This window comes from Mesoplodon bidens (genome assembly GCF_964165515.1).
Source record: "Mesoplodon bidens genome assembly, chromosome: 4".
Taxonomy (NCBI): Eukaryota; Metazoa; Chordata; class Mammalia; order Artiodactyla; family Ziphiidae; genus Mesoplodon; species Mesoplodon bidens.
In genome coordinates, this window is record NC_138160.1 from 23,221,453 (window position 1) to 23,237,993 (window position 16,541).

General features: G+C 35.3%; 1 protein-coding gene across 1 annotated transcript in view; it reads left to right on the top strand.

Annotated features, from left to right (window-relative positions):
- Positions 1–10,612: 10,612 nt before the first annotated feature.
- LOC308616302 (microtubule-associated protein RP/EB family member 1-like) overlaps positions 10,613–16,541 on the top strand; it is a gene marked incomplete at its 5' end in the record, with an annotated part of 79,282 nt that continues 73,353 nt past the window's right edge. Inside the window, one exon of the mRNA XM_081232586.1 lies at positions 10,613–10,684. Within this exon, the coding sequence (XP_081088712.1) occupies positions 10,613–10,684 (72 nt within the window). The remainder of the gene's footprint in view (positions 10,685–16,541) is intronic.

Consider the following 16,541-nt stretch of genomic DNA (forward strand, 5'->3'; position numbering starts at 1 on the left):
AATGAAAAATACACTAAAAATAGTGGCCGTTTACCACTTTGATTCAAATTTGTAAGACTGATAAGAAAGAAGAATGTTCATAAAAAATGTGATGTAATTGTAGGTTTCAATAAAGCCAATGTCAGAAGATTGGTTCAAGATGGCAGAGTAAAAGGACGTGTGCTCACTCCCTCTTGCAAGAGCACTAGAATCACAACTAACTGCAGAACAATCATCGACAGGAAGACACTGGAACTCACCAAAAAAGATACCCCACATCCAAAGACAAAGGAGAAGCTGCAATGAGACAGTAGGAGGGGTGCAACCACAGAAAAATCAAATCCCAAAACTGCTGGGTGAGTGACTCAAAAACTGGAGAACACTTATACCACAGAAGTCCACCCATTGGAGTGAAGGTTGTGAACCCCACATCAGGCTTCCCAACCTGGGGGTCTGGCAACAGGAGGAGGAATTCCTAGAGAATCAGACTTTGAAGGCTAGCAGGATTTGATTGCAGGACTTTGACAGGACTGGGGGAAACAGAGACTCCACTCTTGGAGGGCACACACAAAGTAGTGTGTGCGTCAGGACCCAGGGGAAGGAGCAGTGACCGCAGGGGAGACTGAACCAGACCTACCTGCTAGTGTTGGAGGGTCTCCTGCAGAGGCGGGATGTGACTGTGTCTCACCGTGAGGACAAGGACACTGGCAGCAGAAGTTCTGGGAAGTACTCCTTGGCATGAGCGCTCCCAGAGTCCACCATTAGGCCCACCAAAGAGCCAGGCAGGCTCCAGTGTTGGGTCGCCTTAGGCCAAACAACCAACAGGGAGGGAACCCAGCCCCACCCATCAGCAGACAAGCAGATTAAACTTTTACTGAGCTCCTCCCACCAGAGCAACACCCAGATCTACCTACCACCAGTCCCCCTCATCAGGAAACTTGCACAAGCCTCTTAGGTAGCCTCATCCACCAGAAGGCAGACAGCAGAAGCAAGAACTACAATCCTGCAGCCTGTGGAACAAAACCTCATTCACAGAAAGATAGACAAGATGAAAAGGCAGAGGGCTATCTACCAGTTGAAGGAACAAGATAAACCCCCAGAAAAACAACTAAATGAAGTAGAGATAGGCAACCTTCCAGGAAAAGAATTCAGAATAATGATAGTGAAGATGATCCAGGACCTCAGCAAAATAGTGGAGGCAAAGATTGAGAAGATGCAAGAAATGTTTAACAAAGACCTAGAAGAATTAAAGAAGAAACAAACAAGGGTGAACAATAGAATAACTGAAATGAAAAATACACTAAAAGGAATCAATAGCCGAATAACTGAGGCAGAAGAATGGATAAGTGATCTGGAAGACAAAAAGGTAGAATTCACTGTTGCAGAACGGAATAAAGAAAAAAGAATGAAAAGAACTGAAGACAGCCTAAGAGACATGTCTTCTGGGACAACATTAAACACACCAACAATCGCATTATAGGGGTCCCAGTGGGAGAAGAGAGAGAGAAAGGACTCAGGAAAATATTTGAAGAGATCATAGTCGAAACTTCCCTAACATGGGAAAGGAAATAGCCACCCAAGCTCAGGAAGTGCAAAGAGGCCCAGGCAAGATAAATCCAAGGAGAAAAAGCTAAGACACAAAGTAATCAAACTGATAAAGATTAAAGACAAAGAAAAATTATTAAAAGCAACAAGGGAAAAACGAAAAATAACATAAAAGGGAATGCCCATAAGGTTAAGAGCTGATTTCTCAACAGACACTCTATGAGCCAGAAGGGAGTGGCACAATACACTTAAAGTTATGAAAGGGAAGACTGTACAACCAAGATTACTATAACCAGCAAGGATCTCATTCATATTTGACGGAGAAATCAAAAGCTTTACGGACAAGCAAAAGCTAAAAGAATTCAGCACCACCAAACCAGCTGTACGACAAATGTTAAAGGAACTTATCTAAGTGGGAAACACAAGAGAAGAAAAGGATCTACAAAAACAAACCCATAACAATTAAGAAAATGGCAATAGGAACATACATGTTGATAATTACCTTAAACGTGAATGAATTAAATGCTCCAACCAAAAGACACAGGCTCAGTGAATGGATACAAAAGCAAGACCCATATATATGCTGTCTACAAGAGACCTACTTCAGAGCTAGGGACACATACAGACTGAAAGTAAGGGGATGGAAAAAGATATTCCATGCAAATGGAAATCAAAAGAAAGTTGGAGTAGCAATACTCATATCAAATAAAATAGACTTTAAATAAAGAATGTTACAAGAGACAAGGAAGGACACCACATAATGATCAAGGGATCAATCCAAGAAGAAGATAATAACAATTATACATATATATGCACCCAACATAGGAGCACCTCAATACATAAGGCCACTGCTAACAGCTCTAAAAGAGGAAATCAACAGTAACACAATAATAGTGGGGGACTTTAATACCTCACTTACACCAATGGACAGATCATCCAAACTGAAAACTAATAAGGAAACACAAGCTTTAAATGACACAATAGACCAGATAGATACTGAATTTTATACCATTCACCTCCAAATATTGCATAGTTTAATTTATAGAATTCTTCCATGTAAAACCATCTATTAACAGTAATTAATGTTGGAGATCTGAGTGGTTTGTGAATGAGGTCGTTAAAAGTGTTCTCCAGTGTTTTTTTTTTTTTTTTTTTTGCCGTACGCAGGCCTCTCACTTTTGTGGCCTCTCCCGTTGCAGAGCACAGGCTCCGGATGCACAGGCTCAGTGGCCATGGCTCACAGACCTAGCCGCTCTGCAACATGTGGGCTCTCCCTGGACCGGGGCACGAACCCGTGTCCCCTGCATCGGCAGGCAGACTCTCAACGACTGCACCAACAGGGAAGCCCATGTTCTCCAGTTTTACTGAATATTCTGTACATAATTTTTTAAAAGAAAAATTTTAAAAATCAGAATTCATGTGTTATTATTTCTTATGTCATCATTAATAATGATGTTAAATACATTTAAGCTTGTCCTCTTCACCATTTTGTCATTGGTGATATTAAGGAAACCAGCATTCTTTTTAGTTAAATGCAGGAAACTTAATCTCTATGCACATATACACTTTGTCTGATTTATTTGTATTGGCAATTATTCAAAAGGTAATTTATGTTTTTTATTGTAGCCTTGAATACGGTCTATCTGTGTGAATGCCCAATCGCAGTTGAAAAAAATATGTTGCTGGGTAGAATGTTCTCTAATATCTTTAAGGTAAAGGTGGTAGGTAGTGTTATCCAGGTTTTCTGTATTCTACACTTTTCATTTGATCTATTAATTACTAAAAAAAAGAATAAATTTCCAACTATAAATATAAATGTGTCTTTTTCTCAATCAAGTTTTACTTCAAGAATTTTCACACTCTTGACAAGTGCATACACATTTAGGATTTTATGTTCGATTGAAAACCTGACCCTTGATTATAATGTGATTTTACTCTTTTTCTCTGGTAATATTCCTTGTTTTGAAGTACACTTTGCTTGATATTAATGTAGTTACTCCAGCTTTCTTTCGATAAGTGTTTGCCATGTTTATATTGGACATCCTTTTACTTTTATTCTTTCTATATTTATATTTAAAGTGCTTTGTAGACAGTATATTATTAGATTTTACTTTGTAGTCTATCAGATAATATTTGTCTTTTAATGTGAGGGTTTAAACCATCTACATTTAGTGTGATAATTTATAGAGTTGCATTAAATTCTAAACCTTGCTACTTGTTTTGTACTTTTTTCATTTTTTTTTCTGCCTTCTTTTAGGCTAAATAAACATTTCCTGTTATTCCATTTTATCTCTACTATTGATTCATTATTTACACCTCCTTTTCAATATTTTAATTGTTGCCCTAGCATTTGCAATATACATTTTTCTAACTTTATTGAGATATTATTGACATATAGCATATACACTTTTAAGGTGTACAACATGATGGTTTGATACACGTATATGTTGCAAATCCATTACCACAGTAAGGTTAGTTAACACCTCCATACCCTCACACAATTACCACTTTTGTGCATTTAGGGATAACATTTAATATGTACTCTTTTGACAACTTTCAAGTATATAATACAGTTTTATTAATTATAGCCACTATGCTGTATATTAGATCCCTAGAACTTATTCATCTTACAGCTGGAAGTTTATATCCTTTTAGCTACATCTTTCCAATGTATTCTGTGCCCACAGCCCCTGGCAACCACCACTCTATTCTCTATTTCTGTGAGTTCAGATTTTTTTAGATTCTGCATATGAGTGAAATCATATGGCATTTGTCTTTCTCAACCTGGCTTATTTCACTTAGCATAATGTTCTCAGTGTCCATCCGTGTGGTCACAAATGGCAAGATTTCTTCACTTGTTATGACTGAATAATATCTCATTGTATATATATAACATTTTCTTTATTCATCTGTCAATGGACACTTAGGTTGTTTTCATGTCTTAGTTATTGTGAATAATGCTGCAATGAACACAAAGTACAGATATCTCTTTGCAAAAATGATTTTATTTCCTTCATATATGAAGGATTTCATATTCCTAGAAGTGAAACTGCTGGATCATGCAATATTTATTTTTACTTAATCAGATTTTAACTTCAAATAATATTACACCATTTCATGTGTAGTACAATGGCTTTCAACATCATATTCCTAATTTCTCCCTCTCAGTCTTTATATTTTTGCTGTGCTGTTGTTCTATTTATGCTCATAAATGAAAAAAAAATCACAATGCATATCTATTTTTTCTTTAGACAATCAGTGATTCTTTAAAGTAATTAAAAGAAAAACTAATTTTATTTTTGTTTTCATTTATCCATTTCTAGCATCTTCCTATTTATATGTTTATCCAAGATTTCTTTCTAGTGTCATATTCCTTTTACTTGAGAAACTTTAACATTTATGTGTTGTGGGTCTCCTGGGGATTAATTCTTTTAGTTTCTAATTTTCCGAGAAAGTTTTTTACATCTTCCTCACTTTTGAAAAGTATTTTTACTGGTATAGATTTTTGCCTTGAAAGAATTCTTTTTATACTTTCAGCAGTTAAAAATATTATTCCATTGTCTGAGAGATCACATCATAATCTATCTTGCATGGTTTCTGATGAAAATCTTGTATAATTATTTAATTTGTTCTTCTCTATATAATGTTTATTTTCCCTCTGGCTGCCATCAAGTTTAAAAAAGATTTATATTGTTTTCAGCACTTTCAATACGATATATGTGTGTGCATGTGTACACATCTGTGTATTTATTTCAGCTGATGTTCTCTTAACCTTGTGAATGGTGTCTGCCATTAATTTTGGATAAATCTTATTGCTTCAAGTATTGATTTTGTTCTCTCTTTCTCTTCTTCTGGGATTCCAATTATATGTATATTGTAAAAAATAATTCATAAATATATACATTGGTTTGCTATCCAAGCCCTAACCTCCACCCACTCCCATACTCACAGATACTTTGTTCTATTTTTTTTACTTGTTAAAAAATCTGTGCTTCAGAGTACTTTCTACTGCCTTATTTTTTTTTTTTTTTTGGCGGTACGCAGGCCTCTCACTCTTGTGGCGTCCCACACCGCGGAGCACAGGCTCCGGACGTGCAAGCTCAGCGGCCACGGCTCACGGGCCCAGCCGCTCCATGGTACGTGGGATCCTCCCGGACCGGGGCATGAACCCGCGTCCCCTGCATTGGCAGGCAGACTCCCAACCACTGCGCCACCAGGGAAGTCCTCTACTGCCTTATTTTAAAGTTTACTAATTATATCCTCCCCTAACCCATTAAAAGTATTCTTTATTTCTGTCCTCTTCTTTTTTCTTTCTAGAATTTCTTTTTGAATTTCCTTATAATTTTTTATCTCTGCCACCATTTCTCATTTTGTATGCTGTCCATCTTTCATGCTAGAGTCTTTAACACAAAATTCACTGTTATATTAAATTTTTTATGACTTGTGTCATTTCTTGTTCTAGTTACTTTGATTACTTTGTCTCTTAGCAAACTTTTTGTTTTTTACTCTTTGCTTTTTTCATGTGCCTTGCAATTAGACATCTTTCTTAGGACAGTAGACACTGAGTTAAGTAGATTTCGTGTCTGAAATTGTACACATCTTTCCACATGCTAGGCTTTGAATGTAGAGTTTACAGTCAGTGTGTTCAGTAGCTGAATTTGTTTGGGGTCTGTTGTTGCTATGCTTACCCTCAGCTTACTGCAAGTTTCAAATTCCCAATCTTGCATTTAGGGTGGGAATTGGCTTACCAGAGGGAATTTATGAATGTCTGTTCCACCTTCTGTTTTGGGTCTTCTTTATGCACTGTAACCTGAGAGATTTTCTCTCCATGGTGCTTTAATTCTCTCAGCAGTATTCCACTGGTGCTTGACCTTGACGTTTTTATCTTGGTGATGAGGGAGCAATGCTTTTTCTCTATCTTTATGTGCCAAGTGGAGACAAGACATGGCAGCAATTCATTTTAGACTGTTGTCATCTATCATACTGATTTTATTATCAATCAGGCCCAAGTTTTGTCCTCTTTTAGAAAATGTTGTGATTCCCACATGTGAATTGAGGCAGAGGCAATTTTGCAAAAGAGTTGAACAATATGAAAGTGTAGATCACATATTTATGAATTTTCTCATGTCTTCTGGACTTACTCAAGCCTACCCTACAATACTTCCATTACAAAATGGTTTGCAGTTGCATAAGCCTCGCCACTTGACCCAGGCAACTCAAGTTGCATAATCACATGAGGACCCTGCACAAACATTCTGTCTCTACCAAGCCTCTATAACAAGCCAGTATTTATTTTTTTCTCTTTACTCACACAGAGTGAATGTCTCTGTTCTCAATGTCATGGTCTTGAATCAGAATCCTAGGGGATCTTTGCTCAAACCCCAGTTTGGCTTGTTAGATACTCCACAAACATCTTTATCCATCAGTGTTACCTCCACCTCATCTTATCCAGTGAGTCATGTGATCCAGTGGCAGAGCAGTATCCACTTCAGGCTTCCCCTGATGAAGAGCACTCATGCTTTGGGATGCATACAGAACTGTCAGCCTATCAAGATATCTGATATTTTGTAGTGAAGTCATTTCCCTAAATGCTCTATAATCTGCCCCTAAATTTCATGTAGCACAGTCAAGCATATTAACTTTTTATAAGTGGGGGAAGTCTAAGATGCAAGAACATGCCCTTCACCTAACAATGGGACTCTCATAATGCTGCAGGTCATTGGACCTTTAAAATATTCACTGACATAATAGTACCCTGAGTGTTCATGGGGGTTATCTCCCATCCTCCAGTATACATTTGCTTTATTAACTCATCTAGATCACTTGCTGTACACTGATTATTAGGTCTAATCTTCATGTGTCAACGTGCTGTCTTCCCCTGTGGACTCTTTTATGACAAAGCCCAGGAGAGTTTACCAAGTGATCAGGCAAAATGGAAAATATGTATAACTGTGACTGACTTTCCTATGGAAAGAAGGTATGCTTTTGATCTTCCCTACTGACAGATTGAGAAGAAAGTATTCGTGTTATCCTTAGTACATATGAAATACCAGAGGCCAAGTTAATCTAATCCTGGAAAGAATATATTTAGAACAGTGGATGAACTTGGGGCAAAGATATGGTTAATATGTTTCAGTGCACTGTCATCTGCCATAAGTCATATCCCTTCCAGTTTTCTGCAGAGGACTGACATGGTGAGATGAAAGCAAATATAGTAAGACTGCCTCCATGGCATTCTTCATATATATGATAGTGGTGCTTATCTCTGCAATTTCTCATAGATTCAGTAGTGCTTCTGATTCTGATTTGCTTTCTTGACTAGAAGTGAGGGAGCAGTGTCAGGGGTTCCCACTTAACCCTCTCTATCACAATAGTCATAATCCAGGTTTCAGGAAACCAATATGAGACTTCTGTCTGATGCTAAGTACATGTAATCTATCCAAAATTGCTATAGAGACATGGTTTTGTTTGAAAAAACACAAGAACCTCTGTTCATGGCTTTCTGGCTCCAGTCTGTTACAGACGCTTTGAAAACCATTGGAAACCCTCACATATGATGGCCAAGTTATTACTTTTATTGAAGCCTGAATGAGTTAGAAAAAAAACTCCTTTGCTCCATGACCTACTAAAAACTTAAAGCCTGATAAAGGAGTCAGGGCAGCGCAGCCACATCTGTTATGTATTTCCCTAATATCTGATGAAGCTCATGGAACATTTCACATATTTCTTAGAATTAGTGAGTGCAAGGCACAACAATGTGGCCTTTATTTTGTAGGGGGCATATTGATATACCTCCAACCTATGCACCACCAGAAACTTCACAAAGAATAGAGGCTTTGTACTTTCGTAGACATTATTTCTCGTTCCATGGTACAAATTCCCCTCACTGGATCATCTGGGTTGACTGATACTTCCTGATCTCTAGTACTCATCAGCTTATTGATATCAACATGCTGGATCAGTGTGATGTCCTGTAGGATGGTAAGGGAGCCAAGCTCTTTGTAGACTGATTTGTAGCATAGAACTGGAGAAGGCAATTAGCCTTGAACAATACTTTTCATTTTCAGTATACAGTTTTTACGAGACAGAGAAAAGAAATATTTGACAAATCAATAACTACACAAGAGGGTAAGAGGTCTTGGTTTGCTAAAGGAAAGAGACCATGTATATAATGGCATCGATTGAAGTAATTGACTATAATTCTCTAAGATCAATTTATCTTTACAAGAAGGTTAGTTAAGTGTGTATATTATAGGATTTACCATTATATACTTTAAAATCATTGAGTATGGCACTGATTCTGTGATTCTCCTTGAAGACACGATTTCCTTTTTACTAATTTTAGAATGCTGTGCAGCTCCAGGGTGTTTATCTTGCCTTCCTACCATAATAGTATTTAATTTTTTTTTTCCAGGATCTAATGCTAGGATTTTTTTGTGTGTGCTCTGAATATCTGTTCAAACTATACATTGGGCCTAAGTTAAGTAGACCCAAAGCAATAATTGCACTGTTCATCCAAAAGCCATAAGATTCCCCTCTGACCAGAGGGCCATGGTGATACTTACCCTCAGTAATTAACTCCAGTTCAGGGTCAGTGTACACTAATTCCCCCAAATGTATAGGATATTTGTACTTTTTACTATTTAGTGTCCATACTAAACACCAGTATGGTGCTCAAAGTGCTCTATATTTTCTAGATTGACTGAAGTGTTAGGTATAGGACTATTGCTTCCTGTTATCCAGCTCATTCTGGCCTCCACTTAATTTTTGCTTTTGATATTGCTGCTACACATGAGAAGTAGAACTTTAGTGACTTGTCTGTATATTTTTACTCTAGAGACCTACATGACTAACCCCAGCCAACCTTTAATTTAAGCCATGTTGATACTTCTATGGCTGTACTGCCTATGTGGAAACCTTACTCATAGAGCCACAAAGAACTTGCACTGCTACTGGGCCTCTGCTCCCCAGCAGTCTGACCCATCCATTCTATGGCAAAAACAGATTTACTCTTGGACTGGAGACTTGCAATAGGGTGGCAGTCCAAAATGGATTTAGCTTGTTTTAATTTTTCTTCAGGTAGAATGCGTCAATATGCCTTTTGCTAGTTAAACAATTAGTAAATATATAATAATGTGGTATAGGCACTAGGTTTTACATGTGAAAGTGAAGAGTCGATGAATGTATAGCCCATGTTTGTCAAGTCTTCATTATGATCATTATTTAATTCAGATACATTATTGTGTATTGTTTAGGAACGTGTGATAATTAATGACTTCTTAATTCTCAGATTTACCCAGTTCCCCCTTCCTTTCAGGCACTTGAGAGTCCACATGCAGCCTCTTTGAGTTGGAAGGAGCTACTAGTTCTGGCAGGTGGGCTCTGAATGACACACAACATTTCCTGAAGCACTTTGTTATAGGAGACTTCTTGCTCTACTAGGACAGTCCCTGAAGCTTCATGTTGAAATGGTGGCATTTTAAGAAAGTAGAGTTGCCCTCCACTTAGGCTTCTCTGTCATGAGCAGAAGTCTCACAGTGCCTTGGACATAAAATATGAGCCAGAAATAAATGTTTTAACGTTTTCTAGTACATTTTATCATAGAATGGCTTAGACCACCCTAGTTAGTTGAGGTTAACAGGCAGCCATCCATAGAAAATCATGGTAGCTAAATTAAGTAAAATCAAGTTTACAGGAAGAATGTTAGAAATTAAATGGATTGATAGGAGGCTGGAAAACAGACCTGAGAATGAGTTTGAGGAGATTTCAGGGGATCAAGTTTATAGAAGCCTAAACCCTGTGATAACAGTAGCAATCTGGATGTGTATTGTATTATAAGTAATAGACAACTGTTTCTTTACTTCTTGAATTGTTCCTTCACAATACTTTTCCAGGATCTGGGATGAAATACCATGGTGTTTGGTTTCCTTGGCTTATTTAATCCTAACAAGATTAAAAAATTGGGAAGAGGCAGTGATTCTCCAAAAGGAAATAAGATATTATTAGGAAGAAAATTCTGACAGATGCTTGGAGGCGGGTGAAATCTAACAGAAGTTCACAACATACAATCTGTATTTGGAAATTGGACATGGATGACTCCAGTGCCATCAGAACAGGATGGTACACGTATGGCATTAAACATCAACTTGCTAAATGCAATGTAAAGAGACATTCTTATATACTCATTTTTTTCTTCAGTGGAAAATATTGTTAATATATTTATGGCATTTATTAAATGTTACTAATTAGATTAGGAGAACAAAAGGCATTTTAAGATGATTTCTTTTGAAAAAAGGTTCTGTTTTTGTATTTGATTTTTCTCCTTAAGATTTCTTATAATTGCAAGCATTTATATTTTTATTAGTGAGAAAAATATAATTTAAATATTTCTCTCAGAATTTATTGGGACAAGAATATCACAGTGGGACAGGAATATCACAGTGATATATTTTGGTAAAGCCCAAATATTGAATGCCAAAATTATTAAAATATTTTCTTAATATTTTCATAGTATATTCCCATATGGGTAGAGCTCTTGTCTAAGCATTTAGTAATGCGGTTACTGACCATTTTCTCGTGTGTTTCTTATTATTTTTATATGTCTGATGTTATCAAAGACTTACATTAGAAAAAGTTGAAACACTGAAAATGGATATAATTAATTTCTAAAAAATATTTTTTATATTGTATTGGCCATATGTAATGTAGAAAATATAATACAAAACTACTTCATAAAGCTTTGATATATTACACGAGCACTAATATAATTTAATTGAGTGGATTAAAAGTGATTTAAAAGTTACCTGAATGGACAAGTCACTGTTTTTCAGTGTATGTGGAGTTTCATTTTGTACCCTTAGAGTGAGTGAATCTATCTTACATTCATGCTGATGTAGTTTCTAAAATCATTTGATCCTTACCAAAAAGTTGCCTAAATAGGAAAATTTACAGATAAATCCTCATTTTTTAATTTCTTTCATGATTTAGTGTTAAAGGTATTATTTATTTATAGTGAACATGATTAATTTATAAACCATTATGCAAATAAAATGGCAAATAATTAGAAAAATTGCATTATAGATCAAGTTTTTGAAGGTAGTCAGTAAATAAAATGTAAAAAAAAAATTGAGATTGTATTAATGAATATTTGGACTCATGAAGGAAAATGTATTGAATGTACCTTTAAAATTGTCCTGCCACATGTTGTTCTGGCATCTAGAACCCTGCACCTAAAGTTATACTACTACTAAGAATCCAGTGACAACTAATGATAACTGCAGGGAAATTAAGATGCAAGTTTCCTTGGGAATATATGAAACTTCAGAGAAACTTCAGAGAAATGTATCTTGTCTTAGACTTACAATATTCCTTAGGTAAATTGTGTGTATAACCCTCTTATACCAAAACACTTAGGGTCACCTTCCTTTGTTTATGGTAGCCAAGTATATAATATGCTGATTCTATAGAGGTATATTTCTTTTTAAAACTATCACTTAGTTTTATTTTGCATTCTATTGAGCATATTTCTTGAAAATATGAAATTTTGCACCATCGCTATTTTCTAGTTATAATTTTGTTCCAATTGTTCCAATTATGGTCTTATCCATAATACCACATTGAGGATATAATTTGTAACTCATACTTCATTGCCTATATACTAAATTACCAAGCCCAAAGTGTTGTTTTCATGTTTGAATTACTAGAGATCTCCTGAATTATGTTTTTTAAAGGTATATAGTGGGCTGTTATCCTATCCATTATCTAATTTTAATAGCATCACTTTCTTCAAATTTCACTTTACCTGTTTTTGATCAGGTCAAAGTGATACCTCTAGTATATTCTTGGATATTTTATATAAACGTAGTCTCATGACAGTTCCGATTTTTAAAATTTTTCAAATCTGTTATTTGCCATCATGTAGGCACTTTATTTTTGTAGTTACACTCAAACATTCGTATGTATATGTAAACTCACACTCAGACACACTCACTAGACACACATATACACAAACATAATATAAATCCCTATATTTCCTACCTAAATATTCATTCTCTAAAGTTGAATGATATTCAACTTTATCATTCAAATATCCTACCTAAATATTCATTCTCTAAAGTTTGTGTCCTTCAAACCAAATTATTTTTTTCCAAATATAATAAGCAACACTGGGCAATAGCCAGTGATTGAAATTATTTTATAGTCTTAGCAAATTTTCAGAAAACATATAACATCTTTCAAGCAGAAATACTCAAATTACATTGCATTTTATACCTTGTGAAAGATTATCACTAACCATCTTCACTGTGATTTCTTTTGCTAGATGTAGTAATAAGGTAATATATTTTTTAAAACTTCTGTTATACTTTTACTATTCCTCCATAAATAAAGCATTTCTTATTCCTCAGATAAATCTGTATTTATTCTCACTACTATGACCATTTAGTTTCACATCCTTTCTGTTGAAATAATTCAACAAATATTGATTGAGTGAATACTCAGAGAAGGGTGCTCTTCTAGATGAAGTAAGATGAACAAACACATAAGCATATGCTGGAAGGAGATATGTGCTGTGGAAATAAATAGAGCAGATTAAGGGGTATTAGAAAGGCAGCATTTGTGGGATGCAATTTTAATTGAAATGGTCAGGGTTGGACTTATTGAGAAGGTAAAATTTGAGCAAGGACTTGAAGTGAGAGAATAAGTCCTGAAGCTGCATGGAGCCTTTCATGCAGAGGAAAGGGAAAATATAAAGATCTTGAGACAGACAGTTCTGAGTAGGTTCGAGGAAGATCAAAGAAACCAGTGTGGCTGGAAAAGGATAAGGCAGAGTAGTTGATGTTGACATCACAAATGTCCTTAAAGGTAATAATACTTTTGACTTTTATTACAAGTGAAGGAGGAGGCAGTATTGAAGGATTTTGAATAGTTGAATATCTTGATGTGATTAATATTTTAAAAGCATACACCTAGTTTCCCTGTAGAAAGCCAATTATAAAGGGCAATACCCCAATTATCTCTTGACTTCTCCCTTTTTTTCCATTCTGATCAGCATTGTTATTGTTACATTTCTCATCAACCTTCTTAAGAATTACTTCAATACTTTACTACACTACCTCCTTCTCTTGCCCTTTAAAATTCATTCTGCAGATCACTAGTAAAGTAGTATTTTTCCAATTACAAATTTTGTAATATTATCTACCTTCATTCCACAAACCTTTCATGATAAATTTCAAATTATTTGACTGGCACAAAAATCCTTCATGACTGGATGTGTGTGTGTGTATAGCACATTATTTTGCGATTTTCTGTGCACACCCCTATTGACTGTTACCTAGGTATCAAATGTTATTGTAAACCTCTGTACCTGGCCACATGTTTTCCCATTTATCAGGAACATTCTCTGTTCTCACTAACTTTATGTTGGGAGAACTGCTGTATATCTGTGAATGCTATCAGGTCATTATAAAAACATTCCACATCCAAGTCTAAGTTTGCTTGTGAACTATCATATGAGTCTATTCAAGTCTCCATCATAGCATGTATTACACAGCATAAAAATTACAAATGTTTTTTTTTTATCATTTTTCTCCTTCAGTGAACTGTGAAGCAGTTCATCTCAATATTCTAAATATCTTTTCATATCTTTCTCATTTAAGCCCAATGAAGTCCTTTTGTATGTTCTTCATACCCAAAGTTTTCAAAGTTTCCATCATAAGATGTTTTATTTTATCTCCTTTACATGGTTTGACAATCACCTTGGACACGGTACATGATACTACACTTCTTGTGGAGTCACTATGGCTCCAAGCTTTTTGCCATATCCTCACCTACTCTTAAATTAATTTTTATTGACTATTAGTAAAATGTCATTTTCACTCCAGTATTGTGAATCATTCATTTGAACTAATCCACATAGTCAAAATTCTTGCTATTTTTTCTCCTATCCTGAAAAAGGAAATCAAACATTTAACTCAAACATTGTGAAATTAATTCATGCCAATTAATAACTTGATAATCCACATTCAGATTATCATCCTTGTTGGATGTCCTATGTACTATTTTTCTCCATTCACCTTTCTTTGAATGTTTTGTCTTTTGAATTCTCTCCACTACATGACAAAAATTTCACTACATTTTTTTCCAGAAATCCTTTATCTAGGCCCTCTTGAAAGATTTTGTTTTCCATGAAAAAGCTAAAGGGATAATAGATATATTTCCAGCAATTTCATCTTCTCATTTTATAGACATTTTATATTGCATTTTCAGGGTATACAAAACAATTTTTTATATCACTAAATATGTCACTTAGTGTACAAACTTCTGGAATCACTTCAGCTAAAATCCTCTGTGGTTCTCCCAGTAATTCCAGTTAGAAGCACAGTCCATGTCTTTATTTTCAATGCTCCTAGAAATTATTGCTTTAATAAATATTTAGAATTGAGTTTAACTACCCTGTTATTCTACCTTTCTCCTCCAGTGCATTTCACACACATGGTATTTAGAAGAATCATTATCACTTATTGACATTCAAATTATTTCCTAAAACTAAACTAGAACTTTGATCCCCTTCCTGTTTTCCTACTTCTTTCCTGTCAAAATATCCGTTTTTACTTTGGTTATATCTAGAGTCAAAATTCGCATGAACTGTCCCCAGATGTCACTTTACCAAGTGGAGTTGGACTAATTATTACTACTTTCAAAATTAATATAGCAATGTGATGCTGGACTGCTTTTTCATTCTTTTTGTAAAAGCCTATTTTGAAGAGATTTATAGTTTTATAGTGGAAGTAATTTTACTTTCACAGGTGCAGGAGTTCTACTGCTGCTTTTGACAGTAAATTTAGATGACTCTCATCCAATTTACTAACCAAATGCAAACTTGCTTATATGTCATAAATGACATTACCGTTCAAAGATAAAAGCTGAATTGATGGTTGGGAACTAAGTGACGAGGTGCATAATCCACTTACCAAGAAAGATATTTAAATTTGAAACACATTAAATGGATTTTACTTCAAAAGCCATCAACTGGGTATATATTAATTCAATTTTTGGAGCATTACTTCTGAAACTAACAGTTATTTTTTTCAAAACAATAAGCTTTAACACTGTGTTATTATTTAAACAGCCAAAAGTGGCTTATTAAAGTTTCATGAAGAGTTCTGAAAAACTGGAAAAAAAAGAGAAACTAATTAGAATTCCATAGCAAGATGTTATAAATAACATTAGCTTTTAAATATCTAAAATGTATAATTAATATGATAGTCAATTATTCTACTGTACTGTTATATAAAATAAAGTGCTACTTTACTGGATTTGTAGAATATCTCTCCTCATATTAAATTATCTTATATTGTTGTGGGAAAAAAAGCAACACAATATGTCATGGCAAAAAACAGTAAACTTTTCCCCCCACAGGACTATAGGTTTGCTAGCAAGACAGTGATAAGGAAGGGATGGGGTTAAACCAGATTATGCCATATCTTGCAGAAGGAGAATACCAGGCAATAAGAGAAGTTGTAACAAAGACTGGACAAGCTTAAGTTAAGAACCGGAGAGTGAATTTCAGAACACTTTTGTGTTCTCTTTACTCATGATTGAGAGAAAGGTGAACTATGGCCTAGTCTAGTCCACCTAGGACTTCCTGTGGAAATAAAAAAATAGGTCTCAGTAATTAATGATTTCAAAAAGAACAAAGAATGCAGGAACAAATGACTTCTATCATGCAAGAGAAGTAACCATAGCAAAATTAATAAATCAGACATAAAAACTCCCAGTTCTATTTCAAAGGTAAAAATCAGACTAAAGCACAGTCTTGAGCTGTTTTGTAGAATCCAAACCCCCTGGAGCACTCAGCCACCTAACTGGAGCCTAAGGAATAATAATGCTGACCTTTGCTCATCCTTGTGGCTTCACTCAACTGGGTGGCTGGATTTTATCAACCTAGAATGACCTTTGACTCATTTTAATGTTAAAATCTTCACCCCAAGGGTGAAAACTGCCGCCAGTTTTAAACA